We start from the raw sequence: 14,388 nt of genomic DNA on the forward strand, positions 1-14,388 counted from the left end.
TGCCAGACAGCCAGCCATCCACCACAGGGTGCCAGCCAGCCATCCACCACAGGGTGCCAGCAAGCCAGCCACCCACCACAGGGTGCCAGCCAGCCAGCCACCCACCCACCATAGGGTGCCAGCAGGCCAGCCATTAAGCATTAAACAAAAATTAACATGTTCAGTACCAGATTTGTGTCAAAAATTGTCTTTATTTTTCAAAACTTTAAATGTACAAAATATCGGCCCATATCGGCCGATACCGATACGTTGTGACCAAAATATCGGTATCGGCCCTGAAAAAAACATATCGGTCTATCCCTAGAATTGATACCATTGAATGGCCTAAATCCAATAGAACACCTCTGGGACATTATGTTTTGATCCATCCGACGCCACCAGGTTGCACCTCAGTCTTTTCAGGAGCTCAGTGATGCCCTGGTCCAGATTTGGGAGGAAATACCCCAGGACACCATCCGTCGTCTCATTAGGAGCATGCCCCGCCATTGTCAGGCATGCATACAAACATGTTGGCGCCATACAAACTTCTGACCACCATTTTGAGCAGCTGCAATGAAATGTCAGCAAAATGGACTAGCCTGCTGCATCAATTTTTGTTTTTGATTTTTGGGGTGTGTTTGAATTCAGCCCTCTGTATGGTGATTATTTTTATTTCCATCAAATTATGTGGCATCCTTTCATTCCTAAAACATTACCCAGTCCATATCAGTATAGATATCCAGCATGATATTTTTTTCCCATTGAGATCTGATATGTTTTCAAAGTGTTCCTTTAATTTTTCTTGAGCATTGTATGTTTGTAATATGGTTCTGTAGACAATGGTTGAATTAAAAATATGTTGGCACAAAAATGAAAATCCTGAAAATACCCTACCTCAGTCTAGGCAACAGTCAATTGTTTCAATATGAAGGCAACAAATCTGCAGAGGTCACAATTCACAGGCCACAAACTCGCATTTGTGAAAATACACGGGTAACAAAAGAGCAGAGTGTGAAAAAGGTGTTGATAAGACCAGATTGTGGATAATAGAAGGAGACCCGATTTTGGAGGGGAGAGAAAGAGGTAGGTAGACTAGTTTGTGGAAGAGAGGCAGTGAGACGGACAGTTAGATCAGGATGTGTAATAACCAAACATGTTTTAACTTTTTTTCTAAACAAGCACCACCAGCAGTCCACTAAAATAAGAAAATCTTTTCTCCATACATGTTTAAACTTGGACAAATTTGGGTCAATTGCCTGTGGTGTAAAATAAAAAAAGGAAACACCTAGAAGCCTTTTAAGAAAAAATAATAGCTTGCTATGTCCCTACATGTGCCCACTAATTGGTGCTTGCCAGACATCTATGAATATTCTTTCTACATTTGTAATTGTATTGTGTAAACTTCAAGGTACCACCATCTTTCTTTTAATTAGGAAACTTGTATTTCTCTTAAAAGATGCTAGGCTAGAATGAATAATAGTCATTTGGGTGTAAAGGAGGTTCCTTTCTTGGGTTACTTGCTTCTTATTGAAGAAAATGGATTATAATGGACTACTACTCCATTTACCACTAGGTGTAACCATTCTACCTGTCTACAAGAATGTATAGTTTCATATATTTCCTGCAATTTATATGTTGTTAATCAAGAGTTAAGGCTCTACCCGACCGTAGGGCAAAAAAAGCTGAACTCTCTGACCTCTTTCTTCTGCCATCCCCATGCCCAACCCACCAACTAATCGCTGATTTAGTTAAAAAACATTATATACATTATATTCTAAATGCCCGCAAAACTCACATATTCCTTATATATTCCTGTTTACATGATGTGCAAGGTCCTGAGTCTTCTTAATCTTCTCTGCAGTGTAGGGCTGTCCTTTATTAGGTGTCCACACAAGCCAGACACTTCTTATTGGTTAACCAAACATGATGACATCACATAGAGGCAGCGGAGATAGACTGCAGTGCTGGATCCACTGGTCGCCACTCTTGGAAGTGGGGTGCAGAGAGGGACATGTACAGCGCACTTAGGTGAGTTATAAAAGAGGCTTCAGAGGGTATATTATTTTTTAACCACTTGCCGACCAGTCACGTTGACTGTACTGCGGCAAAGTGGCTCGTTATCGTCTGGTGACGTAGACCTACATCACCAGACATTCCCCTCTCTCGGCGGCGCGCGCGCGGCGCCGGAGGCTCGCTCCCACTGTATTAAGTTACAGCGGGAGTCGGGCCAGGGGAGGAGCGGCGGTGATCACCGCTGCTCTTCCCCGATTGTCGGGGATCGAGTGTGGAAATCCGTCCGCTTGTGTAAACAAAGCGGGCGGATCTCCTCTGTGACAGGCAGGGTCAGATTGCAGGGTTCAGCAATCTGTCCCTGTGTCACTCAGTCACCTCCCCCCAGCACCAGGCATACATTAACCCCTTGATCACCAATAAAAATGAACCCCTTCCTTGCCAGTGTCATTTTTACAGTAACCGTGCATATGTATAGCACTGATTACTGTAGTAATGTCACTGGTATCCCCAAAAGTGTAAAAAATGTCAGTCAAGGGTCCAAAAATGACATAAATCTTTCCCTTAGTTAGAAAACGCAATAACTTTTGCGCAAACCAATCAAAATACGGTTATTGCGATTTTTGTTACCAAAAATATGTAGCAGAAAACAAATTGGCCTAAAATGATTAAAAATTTTGATTTTTACATTTTGGGGGGGGGGGGGGGGATTTCATCTAAAAAAATTTGAAAAATATTGTTATTTTTTCAAAATTGTCGCTCTTTTTTTGTTTATAGCGCAAAAAGTAAAAATCACACAGGTGATCAAATACCACCAAAAGGAAGCTCTATTTGTGGGGGAAAAAAAGACATAAATTAAATTAGGGTACAGAATTGCATGACCGCGCAATTGTCCGTTAAAGTAAAACAGTGCCGAATCGCAAAATATGGCCTGGTCAGGAATGGGGTAAAACCTTCCGGTCATAAAGCGGTTAAAAATACGCTCATTGAGAATTTTTTTGACAAAGACATGTAGCTAAATACATTTTGGCCTAAATATATGTCAAAAATTGAATATATTGGATATTTTTAACTGTCAAAGTAGAAAAATATTGTTATTTTTTCAAAATTGTCGCATTTTTTAATTAATATCGCAAAAAATGAAAATCGCACAGGTGATCAAATACCACCAAAAGAAAGCTCTGTTTGTGGGAAAAAAAAGGACGTAAATTTAGTTTGGGAACAGCGTTGCATGACCGCGCAATTGTCAGTTAAAATTGCACAGTGCCGAATCGCAAAAAGTGGCCTGGACGTAAGACAGCAAAATCCTCCGGTGGTAAAGTGGTTAATGATGTGTAAATGGCTGAAAGGTGCTGTAGGTTATTGGGGGGGGGGGGGGGGATGAGCCTAGCCTGAAAATGGGCTTTAAAGGCCAGTCACACATAAGGGATCTGGGCACATCAAATAGAATGATCAGACCCCAAGGTGGTTTTATCTAACCCATTTTTCCATATATTGCAGTGCTGAATATGGCTGGCTTAACTTTTTAAAGGTAAACTTTAATTGGTAGTATGGGTCAACTTTTTTTTTCTTTTCTTTTAATGGGAGGGAGTTAAGGGGAGGGAGTCCTCCTCCATTGTCTCCTGACTATACACAACTGAACCACTACCCCCAAGTGAACCTGCGGTAGGTGTACAAGCATTTAAAGTGTAGTGAAGGCTAGTAGGTGTGGGCTGCCTAGCACTAACTTTTTACCAGTTGGGCAGCAGGCAATACAGGATGAGGTAGAGGGGCTAGATATGTATGTATATTAGGTAAGTTAGGGGGTTGGGAGGTTTTTATAAAAATCACCTTTACACTTATTATCCAATGTGTTCAGCTGTGCCCACAAACATGCAGAGAATTTTGTATGATTCCACTAATAATAAATGTACCCAGCAATAATATATGTTTGGGTGCAATTGGCCCCCTGCTGTGTAATCATTCTGAAGCTCACAAGCCCAGATGCCTCAGACTCAAACTGTGCTGCAAAAATCAGAACATCAAATCTTTGTCTATTTTATGAAGTATGTGTGTGCTACATTAACACTACATTTAAAATGGAAGTTATATTCAAGTGTTCAGAAAATGTATGCAGGAGAAAAACTTGCTTAATTAACTAAATACCATCTCTAAGGGGAAATGTATTTACGTGAGTCAAATTATTACAGCCACTGGCCATTTAACTCTAGGGAATGTGTACGCTGCTTATCTCAGCACATATTGTCAGCAGAGAAGAGAAAACGAATTTACCAGCAAATGTTTATGTGCCAACATTTCATGCAGAATACATAAAATCCAGTAAATGGTACTTACAAAGGGTGAGTCACATTCCATTTAGCAAATTGTACAGTCATTTCAGAAGAGCTCTTATTGCATTTATTAATCTGAGATTGTGCTATTAAGGTAACAGTACATACGATCCAGCCAGTCAGCCTGTCTGGCTGTTCACACTTGGGATAGCTATAGATGTGCACAGACGTTGAACTTTTGCAGATCATCCAATTGTTGTCAACCATCTATCTGGCTAATTATCATATAAAAAGGGTGAACCCTGATCCTGAGATTGTACATGATGCTCTTGGAGTCAATTCTTATTGCAGGGTAAATATGAAAAAACTACATACTAACAGAGAAAATTTTTGACACTTTTTTTCTGCATTGGGCTTGTGCTGAAGTCATCGGTTCCCTATATAAGCTTTGGTCTTTGCTCTATGTTTCTGAAACTGCAGTTATCAGATTTTACAATAGAAATGATTGAAAACAAATGCCAAATTTCTTATTGGGGGACACAGTTTTTTTCAAACTTTTTACTCCAGAACTCTTGATCACATATTTAGGACTCTGAGAACCCCTGCTGAAATTTATTGTATCTGCAGCTCCAGCTACATTAGTGTAAGTTGAATAAACGTAAAAGAAAATTACATACAGAGTATTTTATGTCATCTTCCCGCCTTATAGGCCAAAAAAACCTGTTTTCACTAATAATCATTAAGTGAAACATATAATATTAATAATTGACATTCAGTCAGATTCATGCACTGTTTTTTATTAGATCTGAAAATTTCTGGGGGTGATCCACTAATTAAATTCTGGCCCAGGTAGCTAAAGTACTCCACTTAGCCGAGCCACTTGTAAATTCCCTATGGGCTTAGAAGAAAGCCTTGCTCTTCATTCCCTTTGACTGCTCTACCATCCTGCTCCTCAAAAGCTGACGAATGGCCTGGCTGTTGTAGCCTGGGTTCTGGGAGATAGAAGTCTCTCTGAATTGGTCATTCCAGCTCAGGGTATGTTAGGAAGCCCACTTTCTTCAAGGTCTGCCATTGCTCCTTTGCAGCATTCTCACCTAATGTGAAGAAAGCTGCTTCGACCCATCTGTGGGAAGGATTCTGCCCTGCTTACAGTCAGGTTTCATTGTATTACTTACAAGGACCATAGGTGTGCATTCCAACATTGCAATCCTATCAGTAAATGCCAGCCTTCCATTCCTTGTTGAGTCTTGTATAGGGTGTATCCTATGTAGTTCCATCTGTACAACCTTCTATATTTTTGTTGGATTGAGTTGAGTTCTTTCGGTGCCTTTGCTCCTTTTGACCCTGTCAAGACTTTTCCCATTTCCACTTCTATTCACTGGGCCACCTGGTTGCCACAAACTCTGCAATGTGTATTTTCTAAACTAGCAGCTTGTACTATGCAGAACACTTTTGGCTTTACACATGGTTGGATTGGTGTTGAGGCCCAAGGCCTCCTTCCTTCCTAATGTGGTTTTGGATTTCTATCTTAATCTTGTTCTTCTGTCCAACTCCTGTGCTTCATTTGACACTTTTCTCTTTACTATCTAGATGTACTTTATGCTGTGCAGGGTTCTTTTACAGCCTCTGCTTTCATTAGAAGACTAACCCCCACTCCATTTCAACTGTTCTATGCACATATCATTCTGTGTAGTATTTCTTTTTTAATAATAAAGAGACCTAAGAGTTTTTAAACAGAGGACACTTTTGGGTCACTTTTATATTTTTTGCAAGCTGCATTGGAGGTGGATTTGACTATCCGAGGGTAGAGCGATCCACATGGGATATGTGTCACATTCAGCTGATCTCAGCTATTTAAAGGGGAAAATGTGTGTTTGAACCTTTTTTCCAAAGTTTCATAACTGGAAGTAAGCTGCCATTTTATGTGGTGGTGTGTCCTAAGAGAAGAATATAACTTAAGACTTTAATTGAGATTTGTTATACATTTATTGGGTTAATATATGTAGATATATGTAATATATAAGCATTGGCATACTTATTGATCTGTTTATTGTATATTCAGAGTGCAGGACAGGTGGTGTTTAGTATGCTTATTAAATAAAACAAAACGTGCAGCGCTGTCAGTTTAAGTGAACCCATAACAAACAAATGTAGCAATATTTCCAGCCATTGGGCCTGATATGGTTCTGCCATTATTACCGTTAACACTTCCAACACATTTAAGTTGAAAACCCAAGTGTGAGAACTGAGACAATGACCATTCCGGGATCTTTGGTTTGTTTTGTTTATTTTGTAATGGGGACGGGAGAAGAGAATGAGTGGGATACTGCTCTGGCTCAACTAGGTTCAACTAGAACACTGTACAGAAAAATGCCTATTAGCGCTGTCTTGATGCCAGCTGAATGCCGACCAACGCTCCCTGGCGCTTGAAGATACTGTTCTGCTGAACTGTGCTGAAACTTCGACTTTAATACTCAGATTAACTCAGAAGATCCAGGACTGTAAGACATTTGACTCCTGGAAGACATGACAGCCCAGCTGAAAATCATGGCCCTGTTGTTAGGCAGCCAAGGCCCATTATGCTTTTACCTAGCACCTACCTTGTAGGGTGCTACACAAATACACAAGTCCACAAGTACATATCAATAACTAAATCAAAGCGTTAAAGTACATTACTATCACTGTGTATAAACATAAAAGTCCACAAGTGCATATACATGTTTAAATCAAAGTCCACCAAGATTTGTGAATAAATATAATTATGACACATCACTACTGTGTACCAACCACCAAGAATCCACACTGCTGCTTACCAGAGAGCTAGAGGTCGTATGCAAAGAGGTCAAACAGCGCTTTATGGGAAAGAACCCTTATGCATGGGTTCAATGATCAATCCCAGGCACAGCCCTCCGTATTTCCACACAGCTCTGATTCAGTTCTGCATGAATCGCCCATCAAGGTGTCAATCACTCACACAGAAAAAAGAACAAGGAGAATCACAATAGTGCAGTACATTAAAACACAATTTATTCAAATCCAGGCATGTACTTACATATTAGAAAAGGTACAAAGCATATCAAAATCTTTTGCTGGACCCTGTGAAAAGCTAACGTGGTGACACGCCCGCCAGGGTGTCCGGTGGATAATTTTGATATGTTTTGTACCTTTTCTAATATGTGTGTGCATGCCTGGGTTTTAATAAATGGTGTTTTAATGTACTGCTCTATTGCAATTTGATTCTTCATGCTATTTTCCCTGTGTGAGTGATTGACACCATGATGGGCGATTCATGTGGAACTTCATCAGGGCTGTGTGTGAATATGGAGGGCTATGCCTGGGATTGATCATTGCTACCATCCATGATGGGCGATTCATGTGGAACTTCATCAGGGCTGTGTGTGAATATGAAGGGCTATGGCTGGGATTGATCATTGCTACCATCCATCCATTGGGATATTTTTCCATAATGCCCAGTTAGACATCTTTGCATCCAAAGTCTAGCTCTCTGGTGAGTAGCGGTGTTGATTCCTGGTGGTTGGAACACAGTGGTGGTATGTCATAAGAAGATTTATTTGCAAATCTCGGTGGACTTTGATTTAAACAAAGATATGCACTTGTGGACTTGAATTTAATTTAAAAATAATGTTTGTTTGTTATTAGTTCACTTAACGTGCCAGTGCTGCACATTTTGTATTCATTTGATCAATTCTTTTTGGGTGTGGTGTTATTAGTGAGGGCCGCTGCTGTTCTCATAATTGGTTAGCACTTTTTAGTGCTTAGTCTATTTGTATTTATGCTTATTAATGTTATCCAATACAGGGAAAGTCCACCTGCTCCTTCATGTTTCACACCATCAAGTGCTTAGTCCAGTGATGGCGAACCTTGGCACCCCAGATGTTTTTTGAACTACATTTCCCATGATGCTCATGCACTCTGCAGTGTAGTTGAGCATCATGGGAAATATAGTTCCAAAACATCTGGGGTGCCCAGGTTCTCCATAACTGGCTTAGTCTATAGACTCTAAGACTAAGCTCCTGATGGAGTGAAACATGTAGGAGGAGCAGTGGATTTTCCCTGTATTGGATGACAATAATAAACATACAGTACTCTGTACCTCAGCCCTTATTTGCTTGCCATTAAGGGTCATTGCTTTGCTTATCATTTGACATCACAGAAAATAAATGTATTTATTTTTATATATTCATTCAACGCAATGTGTCATCTGCAATTTTCTGTATACCCTTTATTTCATCTTAGTATGAAGTTTTTTTTTATTAGAGAATGATTCCTGATTTAGGCAATTGTTTTGATTTTTTTTTTGCTCTGGTGACCTAGAAAATAAGATTATGTCATTTTATTAAGTACCCTCAAGGGAACATTTAATTCATAAGAGCAGCTCAGTGAAGGGGTTACCTTAGACTAAATGCCACTGAAAACAACAGGAACAGGTCAGTGCAGACCTTTAATCCTGTTTTAGTCTGAAGTGAATGTTAATGTTAATTTTCTTAAAAAGTTACACATTTAATGTTATTGTTTCAACCTTTCCATTGTTTTACATTTTGGCTGCATTTATTTTGTAGTTTTAAAATATTTTTCTCTTACGTCCTCCGACAGTCGCCGCCATCTTCATATTCGTCACAATGGGGTACTAGACCTCGCTCCGTAGGAGTAGCTAGGCAACAGAACATGTTAATATCAAAGCTTTTAACATATCCCACCCCCAGGGGGTGGTCCCCTCAGTCAATACCCTCCTACTTCCTGTATCCATACCTCAGTTTCAATGTCTAGCTTGTCAGGAGTAGCTGGATGTCTCTATGCTGGGGCATTTTGTCTCAGCCTTTCTCTTCTTTTTTTTGATTTTTGTTTGAGTTTTTTTCTCTCTCCTTACTTAGCTGTTATTTTTGTCAGCATTAGTTAGTTCTTCTGATGAAGAGGATTCGTGTGGGCTGGGTCTCGGGCTGATCCCCCTGGTCGCAGGTTGTGGGTCAGTGGCTTCCCAGCCTGCCATCGAGCGTTCAGTTAGGTAACGCTCCTGGCACAATGAACGACCCATCCCTGTTCGCTGCAGGGATGCTATGGTGAGGTGGCTACCTCACTGGACGCTGTGCGGTTTCTCAACCCCAGTTTTTTCTGCGTCCTGGATGCGACTCTCCTTGTCACATGTGCAGTGGCTTGTTCGCCTGTGCGGGTTCCCCACGCCATCTAGGAGGTAAGTGTATCTGTGTGGGGACCTGTCTGTTTGGGGGGTGTCAGTCTGGGACTGTGTAACCCTACCTCTGTTCACACTGTTAAGCTCCCTGTCTATCTGGCTGCATTCTGTGGGCTGCAAGGAGGGGGGCTGTGCTGCACTATTCTGTGTCAGACTGTGACTGTGTGGCAGGCTGTGTGCTGTGGGCATGATTGTATCGTGTTGGGGCACATTACAGCGACCGCTGCGGCGGTCCGCCATGTTTTACTGTACTGTAGTGTTTTTTCAGCGGTCCTCACTGTGGTGGAGGAGCGGCGTTTTCGGCGCCAAACGGCGCCATTTTGGCGGCGCTCGCCCCGGCCGCATGTTTTATTAGATTTATATGTTATTGACTAAAATGCTTCTAAACCATTAGACCACTAGACAACACTAGAATAATATTCTTTTTATTATATTTATACAATATTACATTGTTTTACATGATAAACATTTGATATTGGATGGATACAATGCAGACATCCAAACACCAAAAATCTTTTGCAGATGTACCTGTGTTGAAGAGCTATTGGGCAGTGCTTACAGACTCAAAGTGCATTTCTACTTTTGTAGTCAAATATGAGAAAACCTCACTAAGGCTCCATGTACACGGGACGCTGGAAATGGCCGTTTAGGAGCAGTTGGGCGTTTTTTTCAGAAGCCCCTGAACCCATCTACATTTTATCTTATCTCTCCATGTACACCAGGTCGTTTACAGTCATTTGCAGGCAGTTGCGTTCAGGGACTGTTTTTAGAACGCAATTATTTGCGTTCGAACGTGTGTTTCCCGGCGTTTCAAACGCACTAACGCGTCCGAACGCGCCTGAACGCGTCCGAACGCGTCTGAACCCGATGACCCGCGTTTAACGTTCACGTTTTTCCATTTTAAAGGGGAATAATTTTTTTGACCTCTAGGAACGCTTCTAAACGCAAACGCCCGCAAACGCTGCTAAACGCGGGTACAAACGCGACCGAACGGACGTTTCAAACGTCCTAAAAATTCCAGCATTCAAAGGGACCTTTAACAACGTCCCGTGTACATGGAGCCTAAACAGTATTTTTGTTATATGTTCACATTCACACAGCATGCCTATTTTTTTGTTTTAAATATTTGTTACCTTTTAGATGTTTCTTAGGAAGAGGTGTCATGGCTGACTGCAAAGTACTTTGAACAGTTTTAAAGTGAGCCCGTCCCATGTCTGTCTTCAATAATATACGGGTTCAGCCTCTTTAATTTTGACCCTTTGTTAGGACAAACAGTGTTAAAATATACCGTATTTACAATTGTTAATGAAGATCTGCCTGAATTGTACAGACAGGGTTAGATATGGCAAACACAGCTGCTCAGCTCCCTCATAAACAAAAAGAAGTACCTGTGATTTTTCCTTGCTAGTCTAGAATAGAGGACCTAAGAAAGTAAACTGCAATTTTTAACAATTTTTTTACTTATGCCATGTGAATGGGGACATGTAACAAATAGTAGGTGTTAACCCAATTTGGCTGCAAAAATGGAAATACACTTTAAGTTTCTTGACCATACCCAAACAAATAAGGTGAATGTACATTTACATCAGTAAGCACCTTTATAAAACTGGAAGGTGTTTGTATAGCTGCTGTTGATCCCTACACATTAAGATAATTGTAGATGGTGCTTAGATGTTTTGGATTACTTTCAAAACCATCAATAGCCCTCCTTATAGAGCCCCATCTTTGATATACAGTATTATGTATCTACTAATAATGTTTTTGCTATTTCTTTGGCAGTGATCCTAGAGCAAGAAAAAGCCATGTGTGTTGCAGACTCCATTTAACATTCCTACATAAAATCAACTAATCCCTGACTGAGCATTATCTCTCAGTTTACATTTTACCTTTCAGGGACTTGGCAAGAAAGGACCGGAACGGAGCATCAGACCCATTTGTTAGAGTGCAGTACAATGGCAAAACACAAGAGAGCTCAGTAAGTTCTTTGTATGGCTTTCCTATTTTTTCCGAGTTTATTTCTGCCCATGAAATTATTATACATTGTGTCTTGTGTTGATTACAGAAACTAAAAGTCAGAGACAATTTTTATTAAAATTGCTTGGCTAATATTGATCCTACTTGGACTCTGCATATATATTTCTCTTTCGTTCATTGATGGACACAACTCCTGATATTCATAACCATTGGGTTAGACTGCCCCCTACAGGATTAGGCCACTAGGCAGAAAAGAATTCTGGCTACACCCATGGGCAGTCCCAAGGGGTATACTCCCTCTCTCTGCTATAGCCACTCAGTTTTTTTCTGCCTAGTCAGGAGTAAGGACCTATTTCCTTGCTGGGATCTTTTGTTCTGGCAACATTTTTTAGATAGAACATTTTTTTCCTCCTGGATTTTTTTCTACAATCAACTGCCGGCCTGGGCGACGGGCTGGATAATTTATAGCCAGTGGACACACCAGTCTGGCCAGCGAGCGCGTGCAGACCTCAGCTCTGTGCTAGGTCGGCCTCGACGTAGCCTCACTGGATGGGGGCTGGCCTGCGAGTTAAATGCCTAGTGAGGTCGCATACGACTGGGTCTCGGCCCAAGTCGCAGCATTCCTCCTGGCCGACAGCCCCCCATTTCGATAGAGAGGGGTTCTGTCTGGAGCGGTGCCTGTCTGGTTCCTGGTATGGTGAGTAGCTGTCCCCCCTTTCCCCCTGGAGGACACTGACGGCGGTCCTGGAGTCCCTTGTGTCCCAGGGGGAGGTAGCTTGCAGGCGACAGGCTAGCAAAAAAGTGTCCCCGCCTTCCCCTGCCTCATCTGTCTCATCAGATCCCGAATCTGATTCGGCTGCCGCAGAGGTGGGTCACCCTGCTGGATCTGCACCACGTGCCTGGAATCCTCTGATAGTGAGAATGATTGCTCCACGTCTACGACCGCGCACAAAAAAAGTGTTGGTGGATGCACTGATTGTATCTGTGCGTGAGACCCTGAAGAGGGAGGATGGAGCTGAAGCTACGGCAGAGGTGCAGGTGCCCGTTAGCACTCACAAGTCATCCAAAGTGGCAAAGGTGTTTCCTTTACCCACCTATTTTGACAGAATTGTCGCTAAAGAGTGGGGATGACCAAAGCGTCCCCGTGGGGTCCCTAAGTGCTTTACTAGGTGTTACCCCTATGAGGAGTCCCTTCTTAAGAAGTGGACTGTGCCACCAGTGGTAGACCCTCCGGTTTCCAGATTAACTACTTGCCGCCCGCCCACCATCAAATGACGGTGGAGAGGTGCGGCTCTCGTTCTTGGAGGGCGTCCTATGATTGCGCCCCAGAACGGCCGCTGTTGCGCGCCCGCGGGGGCATGCAGTGCGGCGATGGCAGCCGTACTGTGTCCAAGGACCTCGATCTTGGTAAAGAGCCAATGATGTGGCTCTTTACCCATGTGATCGGCAGTGTCCAATCTTAGCAGGTCACATGTAAATGCGGAAGTGCCGTTTATCGGCGCTTCTCGCCTCACACTGTTAGAGTGTGTGGCGAGGAGAGCAAATAAGCGGCTCCTCCCCAAAGGGGAGTCCAGGGCAAGTAATCAGAACACTGATCACCAGTGCCCTGATTACGGTAAAGCAAAAACACCAGCATCAGTGACACCAATCAATGCCCATCAGTGACACCAATCAGTGCCCATCAGTGACACCAATCAGTGCCCATCAGTGACACCAATCAGTGCCCACCAGTGCCCATTAGTGATGCCAGTCAGTGCCCTTCAGTGCCTGCCCCTCAGTGCCCCAATCAGTGCTGCCCAACAGTGCCCATCAGTGCCGCCCATCAGTGCCCATCAGTGCCACCCAGCAGTGCCGCATATTAGTGCTTATCAGTGCCCATTAGTGTGGCATATTAGTTCCTTCTCATCAGTGCCACCTAATCAGTGCCCTTCAGTGCCACCTCTTCTGTGCCCATAAGTGCCACCTCATCAGTGCCCATCAGTGCAGCCTATCAGTGCCTTCTCATCAGCGCACATCAGTGAAGGAGATTACTTTTTTACAAAATTTACTGACAGAAACTAAAATTTTCTGTCTTTTTTCTTTTTCTTAAAAAAAATAAAAAACCCAGCGGTGAATAAATACCACCAAAAGAAATCTCTATTTGTGTGAAAAAAATGATAAAAATGTCATTTGGGTACAGCATTGCATGACCACGCAATTGTCATTCAAAGTGTGACAGCGCTGAAAGCAGAAAATTTACCTGGGCAGGAAGGGGGTGAAAGTGCCCTGTATTGAAGTGGTTAAACAAGGCAACCATGATTCCGGTTGAAGAGTTCCCAGCCTTTAAGGATGCGGCTGACGGGAAGGCAGAGGCTGTGGCCCGCACTATTTACACTCTGGCCGTTTTGGCAATGAAGCCGGTATTCACCATTGCCCTAGTGTAGCAAGCTCTGACCAAGTGGGCTAAGCTCCTACATCGTGACCTGGAGGGGGAACAGCTCCCCCCTGTCTTTGCCCAGCTGGCGCACTAGCTGGTCCAGGGGCTGCAGTTTATCTGTGATGCGTCTTTGGATGCGGCTCCCCTGATGGCTTGTCTCTCTGTTTTGGCAGTGGTCCTTTGGCGTGTCTTTTGGCTGAAGTGCTGGTCTGCGGATCAGACTTAAAGAAAAAAGGCCTTGACTGATCTTCCTTTTCAAGGAGATCGACTTTTTGGAGCTACGCTGGATGACATAATTTTCTTCTGCAGGCTTCTAAGGGTAAGGAACCTCATCATAGACGTGGGCCTTCCTGCTCCGCTTATAAGAAGTTTTTCGTCCCTCAGGGTTGACTGACAAGGGCTCGAAGCATTTCAGGGCCTCTTCACGAGGATCCAAATGAACCCGGTCTGGCAAGCCAAGATCGGCTTCTCCAGACCCGTGGATAAGGCTCCTTCTGCATGAAGGTGGGCCCTCACCCATATCAGGGGTG

At 42.8% G+C, this 14,388-nt stretch overlaps 1 protein-coding gene across 2 annotated transcripts in view; it reads left to right on the forward strand.

Moving 5' to 3' along the window:
• Positions 1-14,388, forward strand: part of LOC309547738 (ras GTPase-activating protein 4-like) — a 227,785-nt gene that overhangs the window by 111,132 nt on the left and 102,265 nt on the right. For both annotated transcript variants that reach the window (XM_082247716.1, XM_082247715.1), the window contains exon 6: positions 11,362-11,443. In XM_082247716.1, the coding sequence (XP_082103842.1) occupies positions 11,362-11,443 (82 nt within the window). The remainder of the gene's footprint in view (positions 1-11,361; positions 11,444-14,388) is intronic.

The sequence above is a fragment of the Pelophylax lessonae genome, assembly GCF_965119305.1.
Source record: "Pelophylax lessonae genome assembly, chromosome: 2".
Lineage (NCBI taxonomy): Eukaryota > Metazoa > Chordata > Amphibia > Anura > Ranidae > Pelophylax > Pelophylax lessonae.